The 22,127-nt window shown below is 44.4% G+C and overlaps 2 protein-coding genes across 2 annotated transcripts; one reads left to right on the top strand and one right to left on the bottom strand.

Annotated features, from left to right (window-relative positions):
• Nucleotides 1-10,945: 10,945 nt before the first annotated feature.
• On the top strand, nt 10,946-12,329 carry LOC120968703 (uncharacterized). Its single transcript, XM_040395656.2, has 2 exons — nt 10,946-11,526; nt 11,616-12,329. The coding sequence occupies exons 1-2, from the start codon at nt 11,221-11,223 to the stop codon at nt 12,192-12,194; spliced, it is 885 nt and encodes a 294-aa protein (XP_040251590.2). The 5' UTR covers nt 10,946-11,220; the 3' UTR covers nt 12,195-12,329.
• Nucleotides 12,330-19,292: 6,963 nt separating this feature from the next.
• LOC109755400 (uncharacterized) lies at nt 19,293-21,643 on the bottom strand. The gene is made up of 3 exons (XM_020314318.4): nt 20,983-21,643; nt 20,570-20,803; nt 19,293-19,942 (listed from the first exon to the last, which is right to left on the bottom strand). The coding sequence occupies exons 1-3, from the start codon at nt 21,564-21,566 to the stop codon at nt 19,471-19,473; spliced, it is 1,290 nt and encodes a 429-aa protein (XP_020169907.1). The 5' UTR covers nt 21,567-21,643; the 3' UTR covers nt 19,293-19,470.
• Nucleotides 21,644-22,127: the final 484 nt, after the last annotated feature.

A 22,127-nucleotide genomic window follows, 5' to 3' on the forward strand; every position in this document is an offset into this window, starting at 1 on the left:
TGATATGTCTTCATCTTGGGCATACGAGAAAATATGATTATGAGAAATTGAGAGGACTGTCTCCCCCTGCCATAAGTCTTTCCAAAAAAGCACAGTGTCACCAGCTCTAGGTATGCATATCGTGATGCTTATGAATATATCCATTAAGGAAAAAACATCCTTCCACCAAAACGACCCACGAGCTGCTTTTGCGTGAGGCACACCCTGATCATAATATGAATTCCAAATTAGCATGACCCAAGGAACATCAAATTTGTGAATGAACTTGTGTAGGTATTTGAGCAGTAACGCCTTGTTTTGTGCTTTGAGATCCAGAACCCCTAAGCCACTTTTTTTCTTAGGGCGGCAGACCAAGTCCCACGCTGCCAAGGAATGTGTTTTAGCATCTCGATCAGCATCCTTTCTCCACAGACAGTGGCGCCTTGCCCGATCAAATATGTAAATCAACTTCAACGGGAGTTTGAGGACACACATGGCAAATGAAAGTGGAGACGAAAGTGCAGAATTAATAAGTTGAACTCTCTCACCATAAGATAGCCAGATGGCTGTACCAGTTAATCTTCTTTCAATTCTGTCTAGAAGGGGCATTAGTTCTCTTATCGTTGGCCATGTGGTACCCACAGGAAGTCCCAGGTACGTGAACGGCATGCTCCCAACTTGGCAACCAATTTCCAGAGCTAGCTGATGTGCTTTCTCATCATTAACATTAATGGGCATCAATTGTGATTTTTCATAATTTATTTTTAGCCCAGTTGCCCTAGCATAAGAATCAAGAATAGCTTTAATGGTATGCAACTGGTCAACATCAGCCAGCAGCACAATGATTGTGTCGTCAGCGCATTGAATAACTGGATATTGTTCTGATGCAGGCTATTCAATTGGTAACTATATATGTCCTTCCTCCCAAGCTTTGTTGATTAGAGATTGTAGAAGGTCTGCAGCAATAACAAACAATAGAGGAGAGACTGGGTCTCCTTGACGAACACCTCTTTTACATTTGAATTCTTTACCAGGCACTCCGTTTAAAAGAATTGAAGATGTTCCAGATTCCAGGAGCATTTTTATCCACATGCACCAACGGTCATCAAACCCTTTGGACTTGAGAATGTTGAGAATGAAGTCGTGTTCCATGGTATCGAAGGCTTTCTCAAAGTCTAGTTTTAGAATAACGATTTCTTTCCTGGATTGTTTGCATTGATGTATATATTCGAAGGCCCATCCCAAGCAATCTTGAATTGTGCGGGATCTGATGAATCCGTACTGGTTACGGTGAACAATTTTCAAAACCCATTTTTGCAATCTTTCAGCTAGAATTTTGGTTAAGACTTTGAGCACACAATTAAGAAGGGATATCGGTCGGTAGTCATTAACTGTTTCAGGCGTACCTTTCTTAGGAATAAGTGTTATCAATGAGGTATTAAGGCAGTTAATATTTATCTTTCCTTGCTAGAAATCCTGACACGGTATAAAAACCCTCCTTAATAATCTCCCAGCACACTTTCAGAAAGTGTCCATTAAAACCGTCCGGCCCCGGAGCCCTGTCAGTAGGTATGAGTTTAATGACCCTGTCAATTTCCTCAGTAGTAAAAGGCTTAGATAATTCAGACAATCCAGGGTATTCTTCGATTAATTCAGACATCACAAAATCATAGGTTGTGGTAGTCGATACACCCATTCTTTTCTTGAAGCACTCAAAGAAAGCCGCAGCTTTGTCATTATGATTTTCAATTGAGTTTCCATCTTCCAAAATAATCGAAGTGATTGAGTTTCTTCTGAATCTTTCCGTTGCACGAGCATGAAAATATTGTGTATTCTCCTCACCTTTCACTGCCCATAGGAAAGTACATCTGTTTTTCCAATAATCACTCTGGTACTTTAAAAGACGTAGAAGATGCTTCTTTAGAATGACTCTAAAGTTTCTCTCAGGCCCAGTAAGTTGTCGCAGCTCTTCAAGATTGTCAATTTGTGTTAAGATTCTATTGCAGTTTTCAATGAGCAGTCGCAGCTTAGAGATTTTCTTGCTCCACATTTTAAGTGCACATCGTAATCTTTTGAGTTTTGCCGAGATCCTCGTTGCACTAGAGCTGGCTTTGATTGGAGCCGACCACGAGTTGTTAACCACGACCATGAAACCAGGGTGAGATGTGCAGAAGCTTTCAAACCGATTTTTTATCTTTTTGGACTAACTGTGTCTACCGAAAGCAAACAAGGAATATGGTCTAAAATTGGACGAGAAAGGGGTTTTACCACTGTATTGGGGAAGACTGAAATCCATTCGGGCGATGAGAAAAACCAGTCCAATTGTTCCAATAAAGGCGACTGTTGCATATTACTCCACGTGTATTTACGTCCCTTTATTGGCATTTCCAAAAGAGCCAGAGAGCTGATAATTTCATTGAACTTAATGATATCATCAATGTTGCCACCCTCTTGATTTCTGTTGTCTAACGATCTCATAAAATTAAAATCACCCATAAATAGCCATAACTCATCAGCTTCCATTTTAATAGCTTCAAACCATTGCGTAAATTCCATCCTCTCTAGACCCTCACATGGCCCATACACATTAGTTAGATTCCAAGTTTGGTTAGAAACCACTAAGGTCAATTTAATTATCAGTGCAAACTTGTAGCCATGCAACACTTGCCCAGTAAATTGGCTACTGCGCCAAATAATTACAAGGCCTCCAGATGCCCCAACTAAAGGCACATATTCGAATTTATCAAATCTTCTAGGGCAACATTTTCTTAGAACAGAATGATCGAATTGCTCTTTCTTCGTTTCTTGTAAACACACAATGGAGCAGATTGATTCATCAATTTTATTACGGAGAGCTAAGCATTTAGGTTCTGAATTAACACCATTGAATCACATGATTGAATCTTGCCATCCATTTTGGTGATAATGGACACGTGAAGATGTGCCTAAGAGAGTATCTCCCATAGTGGTGTATGGGGGAGCAATTTACTAGTCTTCATCCAGCCAACACAATCAATGAAGGTGGTTCTACTTAAGCAGGTAGGGATCATAATCATCTAGCTCAAGTGGATTGTGCAAGGCAAAGGTATTACCTTGAAAGTTTTTCTACCTTACCAGTCTCACGGTGTTAGATTGGAGACCGGGTTATAGGACAAATAGTCGTCCTATTGAGGGGGCTCTTGAGGGAGTAACTTGATCGTATCGTTCGCAGGGAACTCAAACCTTTGCGTCCTTGGCAACATCTTTCTTGGTTCTTGTTTGGCTTTTCTATTTGTGAGTCTTCGAACTTGTGTCTATCTTCATGACAAGCTCAAATTCATCAAAAATGGATTTCCTATGCATCCTCTATTACATTTTAGATGTTGTTGTCTTTGTTGGTCCTTCACTCATAGAGGTTTCACACTTCTGTATCATTGGTATATTTCTCTAGTCGTTAGCTTTATATCAAGCTTGAGTTTGTTGAAATCAGAGTTCATTTGCAGAAGTTATGACACTTCTAATTTTACCTATTTTCTATAGTCTTTACCTGGTCTAGTTGTACCACTCGTGCTAGCGGTTGTCCGGCTACTTGGAGTAAGCACAACTATGCATGGCCAAGCGGTTGTACCGCAATCCTTGGCAGTTGTACTACTACCTTCTCGAGCGGTACTACCGGACCAAGTTTCGGTCCAACTATTGTCCGAGGATTGATTCCCTTGGGTTTGGCAGCGGTGATTGGGCGGTGGCCTAGCAGTTGTTCCTATTATTTTCATAATAAACAGTACAACGGGGCAACCAAGCAGTTCTACCACTTTGTTCACCCTGACCACCCATGTAGCCGGGCTACAGCTGCTAATTTGCTGCCTAGAGTGCTTGTACCGCTCTAGTGTTTTCTGTGATGTAATGATCGAATAAGTGGGGGCCTATTTAAGGGGGTCTTCTTCCCCAATGGTCCTTGCATTTTTGGAGCACTCTTTCGCCTCCATTGTTGACCTCCAAAAGTTTTGCCTTCTCTCCATTCCTCCCATGAATCTTCATCTTTTTGAGGGAGAAGAGAGAGGATAACTAGATCTACATTTCCACCAATCCATATCTCCTCTAAGTGAGGGGAACCTTGTGGATCCAGATCTTGGAACTCTTTGTGGTATCCTCCTTTGTTCTTCCTCTCATATTCCTCCCTAACATTACTTGTTGTGGTGGGATTTGGGAGAGAAGGACTTGAGCACTTCCTGTGTTTTTGGCATTGCTTTTGTTGCATATGTTTGAGTTCTCCACGAGGATTTGTTGGAGTGAAAGTTGAGAATCTTATTACTCTTGGGTGCTTGGTAACCTAGAGCTTGTTACTCTTGGATACTTGGGCGCCTAGAGGTCAGTGTTGTCACGAATCTCAACCATTGTGGTGTAAAGCTTCGGGAGCCTCCAATTAAGTTTTGGAAATTGCTCCGGGCAATTTGTATGGGTTCGGTGATCGCCCTCAAGGGTATACAATTGTACGGGTTCGGTGACCGCCCTCAAGGGTCCCTTAGTGGAGTCACGGCAGCTTGCATTGTGTGACGGCACGGGGAGAATATCGTGAGCCATTGTGGCGCTTGGGAGCATTGTGCCTCCATGCTGCTGTGACGGAGATTAGCATCCGTAAGAGTGTGAACTTCAGGATACATCCTCGTCTTCACGTGCCTCGGTTATCTCTTACCCGGTCCCTTTACTTATGCACTTACTATGTGATAACATTCGTGCTTCGAGTTATATATCTTGATATCACATAGTTGTTCATCTTGTTTACCATAAGTTGTTGGTACACATAGTTGAGCCAAGTTTTATTTAGGTTTTATGCTTGATAAATTAAACGCTAATTTTATTCCGTATCTGTTCAAGCCTAACCCGTATTTTTTTAAATGCCTATTCACCCCCCTCTTTGCGACATCCACGTCCTTTTAGTAATGCAGTAATTATGATCGAGTAGCTTCCATCACTTAATCTGTCTAGGAGGCACCATTCAAACTAAGTAACTTACGTAAGTAGATAACGGTAGACACCAATAAGTATATAGTTAAGTTAGAAAAAAATAAAATCTATACATATTTCTTTATTAAATCATATCTAAACACTTTCTTAATAACTATACATGACGGAAGCACCATTCATATCAGCCATCTTAGGAGTCCTTTTAGGGAGTCCAAGTTCCTGCTCCAAACGGGTTTCATCAACTTGAAAGTACTATTTGATCGCCGAGAATGTAAAAAACCTGCCCATTTATTGGCTTGTCATGGTTCTACGTTGGAATTGGGAGGTGACCGCAAAAAAGGAATTGTGAGGTGACCGCATGTGGCTCACTGACCTACCGCCTGATGTATTATGTGTCATGGCCGACGATTTAGTAGCCACTAGTTAATGACATGCATGGTGTTCCTGTCAAAAAAAATAGTGCAAGGACAAAAAAAATCTAGATGGGGAAAACGACAAGGACGCAAAGAATGATTGAATATTTATTTCTTCCTTGGTCCAAAACGCCAGTTTTTTTTGGCATTGGTGATTGGGGACCGAATTTCTTCCTAGCACCTCCAACTCATTATCTGGACTAGCGGCAACTGCCGCATCTTCATCTGCGCCTCCAACTCATTCGACTCAATGGCGTACCTATACTTCCAATATGTCCTTCCATGTCTCCTTCTATTTATATACTAATTAAAGACTTCCCATAAAATTTCATGATAATTGGAGAAATAAGAATTATTTGAGCCATCAATTCAAGTTAGAATAGCATAGTTGAACTTCAGGGGAATTGGCTCAACTCACATGGTAAAAAGAATGAAAGAAAAACATTATCCAATGTTTCTTTATGAAAGACCCGTTCCCATAAATGCCCATAACTCCATATACCAATTGCTTCTTTTGGCCATCTCGTCCATTTAGTATATATCCCCCCATGTGTGGGTCCAACCCTAGGTCTTGAGAGCAAGAAGAACGCGAACCACAACTTTCAATTTGTTGTTTACATCTGTGGGAATCGGGGCTCCGGAGACCAAAGAGGTTCGAACTCTGGGGTGCGCTCGTTCCTACAACCCTACTCTTTCCTGCAGCTAACCACGACGAAGCTACGGCGAGAAGGAGCTAGCGGGAGCAGGCCAGCGACACAACAGTTACCCAGGTTCGGGCCACCTTGCGGTGTAAAACCCTACTCCTGCTTGGTCGGGATTGCTCGAGGGAGAGAGAGTGTACAAGGCAGGGGAACAAGTGCTCCACCGGTCTCCCCTCTACGGCGGATCCCTCCCCCCTTTTATGCTTGCCTTGGTCCTCATCCCCTAAAAACATTGCCGGGAAGGGTGGCCACACAACGACAATTTTGAAGGGGGACAGTGGTGCAGTCTATCCTGGCAAAAGGTGGTATTCCCCTGCAAAGCCTCCGTCCATGACGCGCCAGTAGGCTCGGTGATGACCTTCGCCCTGCGAGCCCGTCGTCTTGGTCTTATTGCACCGATCAAGCAACCTTTGGGGATTGCTTTGGGAAGTGGTGGCTGGCCTTGCTCCCTTAGCACGAAAGAGGAATTCCTCCATGTCCGCGCCGGCTGGCGCGGCGCCTCCTGTCCTTCGTCGCCGCATGCGTCACCTAGGTGATGGGCACGGGACCGCGCAACCGGGCTGAGAAGCCCCTGACCTGCCCGCCTCCTGACGGGGCCTCGGGAGGTCGTCTCGGGCGGCCGCCTCGCGAGGCTCTCGGTGGGGCTGATTGACTCGCTCGGAACGCCTGTCAACCAGGGCCTCACGAGGCAAGGGCCTCGCGAGGAGTCTTGCTCGTGAAACTTGCTGGTGGCCCATCCGCCAGGCCATCGATATGCGCCGCGCTCTGGGCCGTAGGCTGATGGGCCTGGGTATCCCAGTACCACGGGCCCGACAACATCTTGTTGGTAACATATATATTCTAGGCTTTTAGTGAATTAAAGATTCACATTGAATATACAACCATATTATGAAGAGTGGCACAAGCAAAGTACTCCCTTTGTAAACAAATGTAAGAGCGTTTCGGAGGAAGTACATTGGTTTGAACTCCACGGACAAATCCTAAGCCAAAGGCCTCGAAAATCCACTCCCTAGCCATTCCTTTATGTAAGTTTCTCTAAGCATGGTACTTCCAAAGATTATCCTCTGAGGTTATTCATACTCACAGAACAGAACCAGTTTCAACAGTTTGGATCTGTTTTTTGTTCCGGGACAACCGAACCATTTCACTTTGAAACACATTCAGATAATTAGATATTTCATTGATTCAAAAGTGTCGCTAGAAGTTCGCTCACTAAACTAAGGCCATTTTTCAGGACATGTTCTAGGTGGACTCACTCTTAGAAACTGTCATTGAAAATTCACCAAGAACTTCCTTTGTGTGGCAACTAAAATTTGTTGTTACAGATAGCAACGTCGTCCCCGTGGGGCATGCATTTTGTTCCTAGCGGCAGCCACGGGGTGGTAGAAGTGGAATTTCTCGAAATCACTAGTTGAGGAGTACTCGTTGCAAAGATAACACCCACCTTCCCAGGTTGCGACAAGTGGCATGCTGCATGTGCGCCACTTTTCGCAACCAGCGACTTTTCCTTTTTTTCGTAGATCTGTTTATTCAAAACGTTTTATCTCTTAAGCCGTGAATCCAAATCTTGAACCGTTTTCACCGTTGGATTCCTCGCGTTGAGATTTTCAAAACTAGATCCCGCGTTGATAGGTTTTGACGAACTTTTTTCACGAAAAAAACCGGACAAATAAACCGACCCGGGAGCACGGGGTTTTCCCTTTCCGAAAGAGGCACGCCGAAAAAAACATAAAACTCATTTTTTTCGTTTCCGAGAACCACAGCCGTGACTCTCGCCAAAACACAACCGTGCCTCTCGCGGAAGCAAAACCGTGACTTTCGAGGAAGAAAATAAAACAAAAAACACGTTTTTTTCGTTTCGGAGAGGCACGGCCGTGACTCTCGTGAAAGCACAACCGTGCCTCTCGCGAAAACAAAGTCGTGCCTCTCGCGGAAGAAAAAAAATAGAAAACACGTTTTTTTTCGTTTCCGAGAGGCACGGCCGTGACTCTCGCGAAAACACAACCGTGCCTCTCGCGGAAGAAAAAAAATAAAAACGCGTTTTTTCGTTTCCGAGAGGCACGACCGTGACTCTCGCGAAAGCACAACCGTGCCTCTCGTGGAAGTAAAACCATGCCTCTCGTGGAAGGAAATAAAAACAGAAAACACGTTTTCTTCCCGTTTCCGAGAGGCACACCCATGACTCTTGCGAAAGCACAATTGTGCATTTCGCGGAAGCAAAACCGTGATTCTCGTGAAAGAAAAAAACGCATTTTTTTATTTATTTTTTTGACCTAAAAGCTAAGTAAGACCGGTGGAAAACCGAAACATCAAAAAAAAACACGGAAAAAAACCGTTTAGAAAGACGAAAACGTTTGTGGAAAAATAAAAAAATAAAATCCGGAGGGAGCGCCCAGAGCGCGACACGTGGCAGGCGGCTGAGAGCGCGTCAAGTGGCGCTGATCGTTGCGAGGCTCCCGAAGGAGCGCTCGTTAACTAGTTGCTCCCGGAATTTCTGGGATCATGTTTATAGTTTCGTGATTTAATAAAAACAATATTTAAGGAAAAAAGCGATGAACAGTGTGCGGCCCACTATAGACGTTTTGGAACTGCAAGGCCCATTGAATTCCTACGGTGCAGATCGATGCGACGTTCAGACACGTTAAGCAGAGAGGCCGCAAGAAAACGAAGCAGCAGCACAGCAGCACCAGCGCGACCACGAATGGCGTCGACCTCGAGCTTGGATTTGGGAAAGATTGTGCCGCCGGCCGGCTTCCTCCACTGCCGCGCCGCCGTCCTCAGCGCCCCTGTTCTCTGGGGGAGGAGCGCGAGCGGGCGGTGCAGCCTCGCCGTCTCGGTCTCGTCCTCCAATGGTAGATCTTGGAGCTCAGTTCAACCATAGTAAGATGAGGTTCGAACCTGCGAGGAGCCGAATCTTAGTATTACCGCTCTTACCGATTTCATGGTCCATTCTGAAGCCATAGCGGTTCGGTTGAATCCGGTAAGATTTAATTCCAACTTCTTCGCTAATTATCCTTAGCTGGCAAAATTAGAGATCCAATTGGGCGTTGTTGAGATCAATCAGGTGTTGAATATACATGTCAGGATAGTTTCCTTGTGCAATATTCATTTACAAACTTGTAATTTCAGAAGTCTATTTCTGATGTTTAAGTTCAGACTGCGCGCTTGGACATACACTGAAGTAACAATGGCTCATATTTAACGGTGTAGGTGCAGCTGGGCTCTCCCCACTGAGTGACTCGGAGAAGAAAGGCCCTGTGGTGATGGAGATCCCGCTGGAAGATATCCGGAGGCCGCTAATGCGAACGCGTGCTAATGATTCTGATAAGGTGCAGGAGCTCATGGACAGCATCCGTGTCATCAGCCTCCAAGTACCTGTGGGCTTCCTTTCCTTTAACATTAATTTTTCCAAAATTATTTTCTTTTAGCTCATAAGATAAATTATGTCAGAACTGGAATTTTCTAATGTGGAATTGAGTACATACAAATAAAGTTATAGAGTAGCTAATACATTGCCGACCACTGCTACTGAATTCAGTGATCTCCACACAGTTGTCTGAGCCTCTGAGGACGTTTGTGCTATGGTTGATTGAGATTCACTTGATTGAGTATGCGTGTCAATATTCAAGTTGGGTTCTTTACATGCATATTCTGCGTACAGCGTCACAACGTACAGATGCATTTTTTGCCCACGAGATCTGGCACTATTATGTCTAGAATAAGTTTTCCCAAGCTCATTTTGACATGTGAAGTCTATTCACCTGCGCTCCTCTGAATCAGTCTTAGTTCAAAGAAAGTGTGCCCTTTATGCCCGGATCAGCGGCTTTATTATTTCAACAGAGGCTCTATTATGTCTAAGATTGGATCTAATCTAGGTCTAAACTAGGGCTATACTTTTGTTATCTTGGCCGTCGAAGTAGAAGATGCCCCCTTCTGGTTCCGGCACACGGGTATTTATACCCGGTCTTGAGTCGGTTGGACGCCTTCCTTTCCTGGTCTCCTGGTTGCGGACGCCTTGAGCCTCCCAATCTTCATCTCTGAATGGTCGACGTCTCGGCCTCTTTCCCGTGTGACTGGTGAACTCCCTTTCGCCTGAGGCCTTGATTATAAATGTTCTCTTTAGCATACAAGTTTCCCCCTTTTAGAGGGAACATTAAGGGTTTGAGCAACTCTGAACAGGGCCTGGCATGATGCGGTATGGGTAATTTCAACTTCCCGCCAACATAGACCAGGGCCGGTGAGTTGAGATTCCACCCATTAACGACCAACATCACAATGATGAGACCAAAGCAATGAGTAGCTCCCATCACTCAACCTCTCTAGGAGGCACTTTTTGAAAGAAGTAACTGAAATTAGTAGATAACGGTAGACCACAATAAGGGCCAGTTCTTTTGCAGCTTATTTCAGCTTATTGTCAAAAAAAGCTATAAGCTGAAAAGAACTCATTTTAGAGAAGCCAGCTCAGCTTATTTCTACCTCCTCCTCCTTCACAATGAGAAAAAGCTGGGGTCGAGTGGCTTCCCGCAGCTTCTGACTTAAAAACGAAAGGGTATAGGGACGTGCCCCTCTAGTTTGATCTTATTACATCAATATTGCCACCCCCAGTCCCGCACAGAACCACCGGTCGCAAAAGACAGCAGCGCTCGATCCCCTCCCTCCCCCCGCTCGACTCCTCCTGCTTTGTTCTCCGCTCCGCCTAGGGTTCCTCCCGTCACCGCCGCCGCCGTCGCCGCCGGTCCTCCAATCCTCTGGACCACGACGAGGCCAGCGAGATGGCATGTGGATAGGGCTGCATCTTCCACCCCCAACTCCCACGGGCGCGACCCCTCCCTCGGCCGCATCCCCTCCGTCCCCTTTGTCCAGGAGCAGCGCCTGGCCAGGTCTGCCCAGAGCCCCTCTCCGGCAAACGGCGCCCATCTCCGGCGGTCGGCGACCCCCTTTCCCCCTGCCCTCCTCCTGGCCGTGAGCCACCAAGGTGAGCAGCTCCTGTGAGTTTTTTGCAAAAAAATTCATGTATATTAGTTGTAAGCTACTGCTGAAGGATGATGATTTCATCTTGATTGTACTACTGCTGAAGTGTGATGATTTCATGTTGATCTAAACGAGCTACTGCTACCATAAAAGCATTCTAGATATTGTTATTAATTCTTCCAATTCTTTTTTATTGACATGATGAAAAATAGATGAAAGCACAATGGGATAATGTGGGTCTTAGAACTTTCATTGATATTTGTGTGGAAGAAGTGAATGCCAATAACCGTGGCAAAGAAGGAACATTGTCACCACTTGGATATGAAAATGTGGTCAGAAAGTTTTTTGAGCGCACGAGGAGAGAATATACCAAAAAGCAATTCAAGAATAAGTGGGATGTGCTGAAAAAAGAGTATGCTGTTTGGAAGACATTAACCCAAAAGGCATTAGGCATTGGGTTTGATCCTGTTACCAAGACCATTGCGGCTAGTGATGAATGGTGGGCAAATGAGATACAGGTATACATATGGTCATATCAATTCCATTTGTTTTTACTTTTCTTTTTCTACCAATTCTTGCACTAATTTGTGATATGCTTTTTTTCCAGAGAAATGAACTTGCCGCCAAGTTTCGATTTGCTCCACTAGAGGATGAGATCAAACTGAGTGCTATATTTGATGATATTAGTGTGACAAATGAGTACGCGAGGGCGGCACCTCCCTCGTCTCAAGTTGATGCATCTCAAATTCACATTGATGATGATGATGTAGCTGGTTCAGGATGTGAAATAGATGCTACTTTTGTGACACCTAACAAAGCTAAAGGTCGAAAGAAGAGATCATGTCCTTATTCACCTAGTCCTGCGATGGTGCAAAAGATTGCAAAAGATAGTGAAGATAGAATGCAATTTAAGCGTATTACTGACCTTTGGGAAAAGAGGGAGACTAGCCGCAATTCGGCGACATATGAAATGAAGGAGGATCCTGTGAGAGATGAGATTAAGGAGATGAAGGACATGGTGGTGAATGATGGAGGTAAACCTGGAAGTGAAGTGTATTTTCATGCTCTAGAACTCTTTACGAAGAAGGAACATCGTGATGTCTTCAGTGCACTAAAGGAGGAAGATTCAACTGTGAGGCTTGAATGGATCAACGGGGCATGGGAAACATTTATGAAAAAAAATTAGAACTTATTTGCTTTGTTGGGAACTCATTTGTAGTGTTGTGAACTTATTTGCTTTGTTGTCAACTCATTTGTATTGATTTGAACTAATTTGTACTGTTGTGAATCTACTTGCTATAAATCTTTGTTGTGAACTTAATTGTATTGCTGTGAACCAATTTGTACTGATGGAGCTGTGATTTGTTGTCTTGTGGACAAATGTTTATGATATTTCTATTTCTATATCACAGATGGACATCTCTGTTCAAGAAGATGAGGAGGAGGAACTTGATTTTTGCGTTGTTGCAATGGCATATTATCTTCTAAACAAAGAAAGGCTGCCATATGGACCTAGGAGAGCACCAATGATGATAGGATTGCAGTGGGTGGAAGAGAAGGAGAAGCAACCACAAATATTCTACTCTATGTTCAGGATGAGAAGGTCTGTGTTCTACTCACTACATGACATTTTAGTTGAAAAGTATCGTTTAAAGTCAACTTGCAACATGACAAGCAAGGAGGCATTAGCACAGTTCTTGTGGACTTTGGGGTCAGGCCAGACCACCGACAATGTCGCCGATCGATTTGAACACAGTCGGTCTACCATCAACAAAAAATTTAAGGAGGTCTTGTTCTGTGTCTACCGTATGGCCGGATATTACATTCAACCGAAAGATCGATCTTTCACCCAAGTTCATGACTCGCTTAAAAAAACAAGATTTTGGCCTCACTTCAAGGATGCCATTGGGGCAATAGATGGAACACACATTGAATGTGTTGTGCCTTCAAGTGAGCAACCCAAGTATCGCAACAGGAAAGGTTCGACAACTCACAATGTCATGGCAATTTGCGATTTTGATATGAGATTTACATTTGTTGTTGCTGGATGGCCTGGATCTGTTCATGACACACGTGTACTCAATGATGCACAAGCTGAATATTCCTATTTTCCACACCCTCCAGACGGTATGTACATGCATTCTTCTCCTCTAATGTTTTGCGTGAACTAATTAGTTTTGGTCATCTTTATTATCAATGCAGGAAAATATTATCTTGTTGACTCTGGATATCCAAACAGAGTTGGATATCTAGCACCATACAAAGGACAACGCTATCATGTACCAGATTTCCAACAAGTACCGCCGCGAGGAAGATATGAGACCTTCAATCATATACATTCATCACTACGGAACGTCATCGAACGATCGTTCGGTGTTCTAAAGATGAAATGGAGAACCCTCCTCGGCATCACACGGTACAAACCTGCTACGCAAACAAAGATCATTACTGCATGCGCGTGTCTTCATAACTTCATTCGTGAGAGCAAACTAAGTGATCAACATTTTGACATGGTTGAGAGTCGATCTTATGCTCATGAAGAGAGCCTTTCTCATCACCATGCACCCATTGATGATGGTACTATGGGTTCCATCCGTGATGCGATTGCTACAAGTGTTTTCCCTTGATGGTTAGCTCTAGGGTGTACGCTTTTGTTGGGATAACCATGTAATAATTTACAGATCTTTTTTATTTAGTACTTATTCTCAAGAACTCGTACTACATGAGACAGTGATGCATGTATGCATTCGTATGCGACAAAATGATCTTCCTTACATTTGATTATAACATGTTGTGGTGTTTTACAGTCAAATTTATGTTCATATGGGCAACAATGATAAAAAATATAGCGCAATATCGTTTGATCTGAACAATAGTATAGTCCAAGGGTATTACAGACTTTTCACTGATCATATCACAGAAGCTGAAAATACTGGCACTGAAAAGAACTGGCTAGCTTATTATCTGAAGCTTATTTCCACAGCAGCTTATCTTGAGCTTATTTCCACAGGAGCTTATTTCCACAACACAGCTCAAAAGAACTGGCCCTAAGTCTACAGTTCAGTAAGAAAAAAACTAAACCTGTAAATCTGTATCTATTAATTCATATCGGAACACTTGCTAAAGCACTATACATGACAGAAGCAACATGCACGCATAAAAACAGTGCAAAGACAAAAAAAACTAATTGGGGAAAACGACAAAGATGTAACAAATGATTGAGTGTGTCTTTCTTCCTTGGCCTGAAGCACCCGTTTTTTGTGGAATTGCTGATTGATGACCGAATCGCTTCTATAGCACCTCCACCTCATTATCCTGGACTAGCGGCATCTCCCACTTCGCCATCTCAGCCTCCTACTCATTCTTCTCAACTGTCCGTACTTCCAATATGTCATTCCATGTCTCCATCAATTACTATACTGATTACAAGACTCCCCATAAATCCTCATGTTACTGGGAGAAAATATCAGAGATTTGAGCCAACGGTCCAATCTACAATGCCGCAAATGAACCTCAAGGGGACTGGATCAACTCATGTAGCCAAAAGAAGGAAAGAAAAACACTATCCAATGTTTCTTTATGAAATGACCCATTCTGATAAATGTTCATCTACTAATTTCTTCTTTTGGCCACCCCTGCCATTTCATATATAATCTTCCAAGCCTACGTCCCAACCTAGTGTGACGCCCGGATAATTAAGCTACAGTAATTCCATGCTAATGATGCCACGTCACCTCGGTTACTGTTGTTAATCTCACGATGGTTCAAAAATGATTCAAATTCAAATTTAAAATAAAGTTAAACATCAAAAGTTTTCAAACATTAAAACTAAAATGTTCAAGCTGGGACAAATAAATCCTAAGTAATAATGGTGGAGAAACTACACTTGTATAAAATGAGTAAATACTCAAAAATGAATAAAATAGCCGCAAAAACAATTAGTTAAATGATTATAAAATAATAAACATTTACAAACTATTTTATATTAGGTGCCAAGTTAATTGTGTTAGTGGCCTTAGTGTTAATAATATTTTAGGTACAACTTGGGTATTTCATAAAAACAAAAAAATTAATAAAACAGAAAAGAAGAAACAAAAGAAAATAGAAAATCGTAACTAAGCTAAAACAAAAGAACCCCCCATGGACAACCGACCCATCAGGCCGGCCCAGTCGGCCACCAGGCCAGCCCACCCCGTCCCCATAACCCCCCTGTCAGTGGAAAACCTAACCGACCGCACCCACTCCCCCACCCCCACTCGTCCCACTTCCCCCTTCTGCGCCCCCTCCCCGATCCAGATCGGGATCAGAGGCACCCGACCCCGTGCCCCGCCGCTGAGCTCGGTCACCGCGGTGCCGCCCCTCCCGGTCTCCTTCCTCTCCCTCCTACATCGCGCCGTCCTCCCCGACCCCGCCGCAGGACACCGCCGTCGCCCGAGGACCGCTACGCTCGTCGCCACCACCACGTCGCTCGTCCCCATCCTCCTCCCCAAATGCACCCCCGAGCCACGCCGCCCCTCGTCCCTGCAACATGGGTGAGCCCCCGGGCTCCGGCCTCGCTCCTTCTCTGCTTCTACTGCGGCTATCGCTGCGCGCCGTCGCCGTCGTGTCCTTCCCCCGTCGTGGCTCGCACCGCCAGCACCCGCTACGCACCTGCCATAGCCGCCCGGCTCCCCCCCGCTCCGGCTACGCCACTTCGCATGAGACCGTGCCCCGGCCAAACCACCCGCACCTCCCGACCGCAGACCGCGCGCGCCACAACCGCGCTGGCCGCGTCGTCGCTCCCCCTGGCTCGCATCCGCCCCGCTCGCCGCCCCTGCTTCACTCCCCGTCCCCCCATACGCCGCGCCCGTCTCCAGCCGTCGCTGCCTCCTGCCACGGCCCTCTGGTGCCGCCCCCTCCCCTTAGCCACGCCGGCCCCAAGCGCGACGGCCGCATCCTGCTCGCCCGGCCTGGCCGCGCCTCCTACCTCCCACTCCCCGCCTAACCGCCTGCGCCGCCGCGCCCTTGGGCCCGCCCACACGGGGGCCGCACGCGCTGGCCGCTGCCGGCTCCGCTCGCCGTGGCCCTGGCACCCCTTCGCGCCTGGTGCTGGCGCTCGTCGCCGACGCCTTCTCTGTGCAAGAGCGCACAGCCAGTGAGGCTTGGCTGTGTGCCACTGGCCAATGGGGCCCGTTCCCTGAAAAAGAAAAGAGACAAAAACAAAAGAGAAAGAAAAAGATTTGGTAAAAAAATAGCTATTAATAAATAAAATAAATAAATAAATTTAATTAATTAACTTAATAAATACTGTTTAATCAACCTAATCACCTTATTGAACTAACTAGTTCTGTTTAGGTAAATTGAGTCAATGACAATCGGGCCCCACCCTCAGTTTGACCGGTCAACGGTCAAAGTTGACCGCTGACGTCATGCTGACATCACGCTGACGCAATAAATGAATTTTCCAATTAAACGAATTTAGTAATTCCAGAAATTAATTAAAATCTTTGAAAATCATTATAAAATAATCCGTAGCTCGAATGAAAAAACTTTGTACATGAAAGTTGCTTAGAACGACGAGACGAATCTGAATATGCAGTCCGTTCGTCCGCCACACATCCCTAACCTATCGAACTCGCAACTTTCCCCCTCTGATTCATCTGTCCGAAAGCGCGAAACACCGGGAATACTTTCTCGGATGTTTCCCCCCTTCACCGGTATCGCCTACTACTGCATTAGGTCACCCCTAGCACTGCGTATTGCCATGTTATGCTTTGTGTTGCTTTGATTGCTCTATTATTTATTGTGTTCCCCCTCCGTTACTTCTTTCCGGTAGACCCCGAGACTGCCGGCGACCCCCAGTTCGACTACGGTGTTGACGACCTCTTCTTGCCAGAGCAACCAGGCAAGCCCCCCCCCCTGATCACCAGATATTGCCTATTCTACTCTCTACTGCTTGCATTAGAGTAGTGTATCATGTTACTGCTTTCCGATTAATCCTATCCTGATGCATAGCCTGTCTTTGCTACTACTGTTGTTACCTTTACCTGCAATCCTACATGCTTAGTATAGGATGCTAGTATTCCATCTGTGGCCCTACCTTCTTGTCCGTCTGCTGTGCTATACTACTGGGCGGTGATCATTTCGGGAGGTGATCACGGGTATATACTATATACTTTATACATGATACATGTGGTGACTAAAGTCGGGTCGGCTCGAGGAGTACCCGCGAGTGATTCACGGATTGGGGGCTGAAAGGACCGTTGTCCCGACGGCCCTCTGGGTGGATCTTTGTGGCGGAGCGACATGGCAGGTTGAGACCGCCTAGGTGAGAGGTGGGCCTGGCCCTGGTCGGTGTCCGCGGTTACATCAATTAACATGCTTAACGAGATCTTGGTATTTGATCTGAGTCTAGCCATTTGGTCTATACGCACTAACCAACTACGCGGGAACAGTTATGGGCACTCGACGTCATGGTATCAGCCAAAGCCTTTGTGACGTCAGCGACTGAGCGGCGCGCGCCAGATTGGACCGCGTAACGTGACTTCCTTTGTAACGGAGGTTGCTAGGTCTGCTTCCGACCGCCCTCGCAACGTGTAGGTGTGCAATGGGCGATGGGCCCAGACCCCTGCGCCATAGGATTTAGACCGGTGTGCTGACCTCTCTGTTGTGCCTAGGTAGGGCTGCGACGTGTTGATCTTCCGAGGTCGGGCATGACCCAGGAAAGTGTGTCCTGCCAAATGGGATCAAGCGTGTTGGGTTATGTGGTGCACCCCTGCAGGGAAGTTTATCTATTCGAATAGCCGTGTCCCTCGGTAAAAGGACGACCCGGAGATGTACCTTGACCTTATGACAACAAGAACTGGATACTTAATAAAACACACCCTTCCAAGTGCCAGATACAACCCGGTGATCGCTCTCTAACAGGGTGACGAGGAGGGGATCGCCGGGTAGGATTATGCTATACGATGCTACTTGGTGAACTTACCATCTACTCTCTTCCACATGCTGCAAGATGGAGGTGGCCTGAAGCGTAGTCTTCGACAGGATTAGCTATCCCCCTCTTATTCTGGCATTCTGCAGTTCAGTCCACCGATATGGCCCTTTACACATATACCCATGCATTTGTAGTGTAGCTCCTTGCTTGCAAGTACTTTGGATGAGTACACACGGTTGCTTTTCTCCGTCTTTTCCCCCTTTCCCTTCTACCTGGTTGTCGCAACTAGATGCCGGAGCCCAGGAGCCAGACGCCACCGTCGACGACGACTCCTACTACACCGGAGGTGCCTACTACTACATGCAGCCCGCTGACGACGAACAGGAGTAGTTAGGAGGATCCCAGGCAGGAGGCTTGCGCCTCTTTCGATCTGTATCCCAGTTTGTGCTAGCCATCTTATGGCAACTTGTTTAACTTATGTCTGTACTCAGATATTGTTGCTTCCGTTGACTCGTCTATGATCGAGCACTTGTATTCGAGCCCTCGAGGCCCCTGGCTTGTATTATGATGCTTGTATGACTTATTTATGATTTAGAGTTGTGTTGTGATATCTTCCCGTTAGTCCCTGATCTTGATCGTACACGTTTGCGTGCATGATTAGTGTACGATTGAATCGGGGGCGTCACACCTAGGTCTCTAGAGCAAGAAGAACGTAACATGAAAATACCTCAATAAATGCCAATCGTGCCCCTGATCTCTTCATTCTCCATCCTCAGAGAAACAAATTTAATATTATGGAGAGTGTTGGGATTTAAAATGATGGTGAGGGTAAGATTTTTATAACTGATTGGTTTCTTTGTTTGACCCCCTAGTGACAAAATGTGAACTACAGTAATGGTGAAATATGAAATCCTTAATTTTAATTTATATCAAATATACAAGTCTATCATCATATTTATATATAGGCATTACATTGCCGCAACGTAGTAACACCACACAATATTTAATTTCTAGGGGCTCTTGGACGAAAAACAGGAAGAGCCAATATGCATGCTTTAGATAAACTAGTGTTAGTATAGTAGGATCTGACTATCAAGTAGAACGTCTTATTTTCAAGTAATTCGGCAACTGAAACTTATTTGATGTAGTCAACGAATATTTAACCTTTTGCTAAGATTCCTGTGCTTTTTCATGGGGTGATTGCAATCTCGTAATGTAGGCAAATTATGATACAACAGTCAGGGCCATGTATTGAGACAACATCTACGCTTTCGTATGGTAATACAACAAATATATATAGTCTTACAAAATAACGGAGATGACAAACACTTATTTTTAGCATGACAAACACTATTAAGATGATGAGACTACCAAAGGTGAAATATTATATATATATAGAAACAGAAGTATTTATTCACTTATTAAACACACATGCCGGCTATAATGTCTTGTTGCCATCTTTAGGAGGACAGTCCGTTTATTCACGGGACACATGCCTAGCTAGTATTCCAAACATGGCCCAAGCCTACGATCTACTACATCTTGTTCATACATTGCCAAGATAAAAATAAGCTGACCCATGTTGGCCATCAGGCACATAGTTTCCTACCCTGCCCATTACAGCTGCAGTAGAACCCATCATCTGCTGCTCACGCCACATTGGCTGCTGGCCCACTTGTTGATTATATATGGAAGGGGAGCACTGAGCTAGGTTGTTCATGACTGCGAACGAGCTCGTCGGAGCCTGCAACCTAAAGCTTGGGTCATTGTAGAGGCTGGCGAAAGAAAGGGTTTGCCGAGGGGCAGAACTATTATTTGCTGCCAATAGCTCGTTGTCATGGAGCCTGACATCATTGATGCTGTAACGCTTTGTCCCTGACAATGCCTTTCTCTCTATTCTCTTGAAAAACTTTTGTGCATGGCTTGAAACTTGGACAGGGGTCTTAGTGGTGACGAAGTGCTTGGATATGTTTTTCCAGTCGCCACGGCCATAGACTTCCAGCCCATAAAGGAATGACCTATGGACATAATGTTCAAAAGAATTGTTAGGTTAAATTGTTTACTCAAAGATGAATTGTGCAGTTGTTTCACTGAAGCAACTAATATAGATTGAAGCAAACTACCAATTTGACAGGTTCGAACCACTACAACAACACGTGCTTACTTTTGTTTATGTACAGGTACTGGATAGAATATATGTATATCAGAAATCCATAAGTGAACGAACATTTTGTAGACAACCAAAACATATTACAAATTCAAAATTATCTTACCTCTATTTTTCTGTAGTGCAACGACAATCATTACAGGTTATTGATCTGTTTGATTGCGACAAGACGTACCATATTGGAATTTAATGGCCTATTTAACTGCCTTTCTATTTTTTAATCAAGGTCCAATCACATAAAAAATTTAAGCCAAAAAGAAAAGTAAGAAAGAAAGTTCATCAATATCTAATTTGCAGGGATTAGTATTTATCAAAAATGTAAACTGTAAACGTCCAGATATACATTTGTTAAAGTGCAATATCAATTTAACATACCTGCCTCATAGAATTAATTCGTAGAGCTTAATTATCATATGTTGATTTTAAATAAAGAACAACTAAAACTACACGACAAGGAAGAATATAGGTAACGACTAACTTGTGTTCCTCTTTGGTCCAAAACTTTCGTTGATGTGCGGCAACAGCTGGTCGATCAATGGAAGTATTGCTCTCCAAGACCACCATCTTGTTCTTGTTTACCATCATCGGGGCCTCCTCCGTCTTCCTGATTCTTGTATCCTCTAGTGCGCAACGAAATGAAAATCCATTATCATCCATGGTTGTACCCTCATCCTCTTGTACCTCAAAGTTTTCATTAACAAGGCCGCCCATGCTGTAAATGGAAATTGACAGTGTCCAGTGTACATTTAGTAAAGTAAAATATCATCACAAACATAAGCTACTGATCTCACATAATAAATATGCACAACATTCTTAATTGGTATATGTTCACTGAAAACAAACAACAATTAAAACTACATGACAAAGGAGAGTATACAACCATCGACGAACCTGTGTTCCTCGTCGGTCCAAAAACCCCGTTGATGTGGGGCAACAACTGGTTGGTCTATGGAAATATTGTTCTCTAACACCTTCATCTTGTTATTGTCTGCCATTAGCGGTGCCTCACCCGTCACCGTGATCCCCGTATTCTCCATTGCACAACCAAAGGACAATCCATTATTGTCCATGATTGTTGCCTCCTCTCGTATACCGAAGTTTTCATTCGCATGGTCGCCCATGGTGTAGATACCGTGTGTGCTGCTAGCACCATTCTCCTCCATCGGTAGCTCATAGTTACCGTTGACAGGGTCACAAAAGGTGAAAATGTTTTGCGGGCTACCACTAGTAACATGGGTCCCCTCCCTCCGTTGGATCATGTGCATTTCCACGGCGAGATCAATATAACGATTTGTTACCTGTTTCATGGTCTTTGAAGGGAACAATGCATGGAGAGAATTCACGATGTAGTTGTGCTTCTTGTTCTTGTCATCGTTATCGTCGTACATGATTTTGTTGGTGTTGAGCCTAGCAATGAGTGAGGATGCCTCCTCTACCTCGGATGAGGTCCACCCCTGGTTGACTATTGGATCCATGAGAAAGTGGGTAGTTGAACGCTATAGAATTATGAGGAGTATGAACTATGAAGATGGGTTATAGCTTGGGGATGGAGACTGGGGAGTAAGATAGTGTATTTATAGCCCTCTTGTGTGCAGTCCTACTTTCGCTAATTAATTTGGCTCATTTATAGTTTTTCAGTCCATACTAAAGTAGATTGAACTATAGTTAAGATAATTAATTATTATGATCCTCCGAGGAACATGCCAAACTATTTTAAGTTGACCTTGACATTGTGTCTTTCTTTGAAAAAATCTTTTCTTATTTTGCCAATGCAAATAATTGCCACGGGCCTGCAAATATACGCAAGAAGATTGCTAGAAACAACACAAGCAGGCCTATTGAGTATTGATCAATTTCGGTGTAGATAGATAGGACACACATCTTGTGTGCATGCATGACATGTGTTCTCATCTTAGAGTGCAAGACCCAAACCATGGTTTCTGCCGCTCACAAATATGCAATGCACACAGGATCTAATTCGGTTTTGGCTGCTAGTGACACATACATCAATGGAGTTTTATTGCATACACATTTGC

Source organism: Aegilops tauschii, chromosome 7 (assembly GCF_002575655.3).
Source record: "Aegilops tauschii subsp. strangulata cultivar AL8/78 chromosome 7, Aet v6.0, whole genome shotgun sequence".
NCBI classification, from domain to species: domain Eukaryota; kingdom Viridiplantae; phylum Streptophyta; class Magnoliopsida; order Poales; family Poaceae; genus Aegilops; species Aegilops tauschii.

Bases quoted from the DNA above. Each gene is read 5' to 3' on its own strand.
- LOC120968703 (XM_040395656.2), top strand. From the start codon at position 11,221: ATGAAAGCACAATGGGATAATGTGGGTCTTAGAACTTTCATTGATATT. The intron at 11,527-11,615 runs GTATACATATGG...CTTTTTTTCCAG, and splicing joins GGTGGGCAAATGAGATACAG to AGAAATGAACTTGCCGCCAA.
- LOC109755400 (XM_020314318.4), bottom strand. From the start codon at position 21,566: ATGGATCCAATAGTCAACCAGGGGTGGACCTCATCCGAGGTAGAGGAG. The intron at 20,804-20,982 runs GTTCGTCGATGG...TTCCATTTACAG, and splicing joins TGGACCGACGAGGAACACAG to CATGGGCGGCCTTGTTAATG. The intron at 19,943-20,569 runs GTTAGTCGTTAC...TTATGTCCATAG, and splicing joins TGGACCAAAGAGGAACACAA to GTCATTCCTTTATGGGCTGG.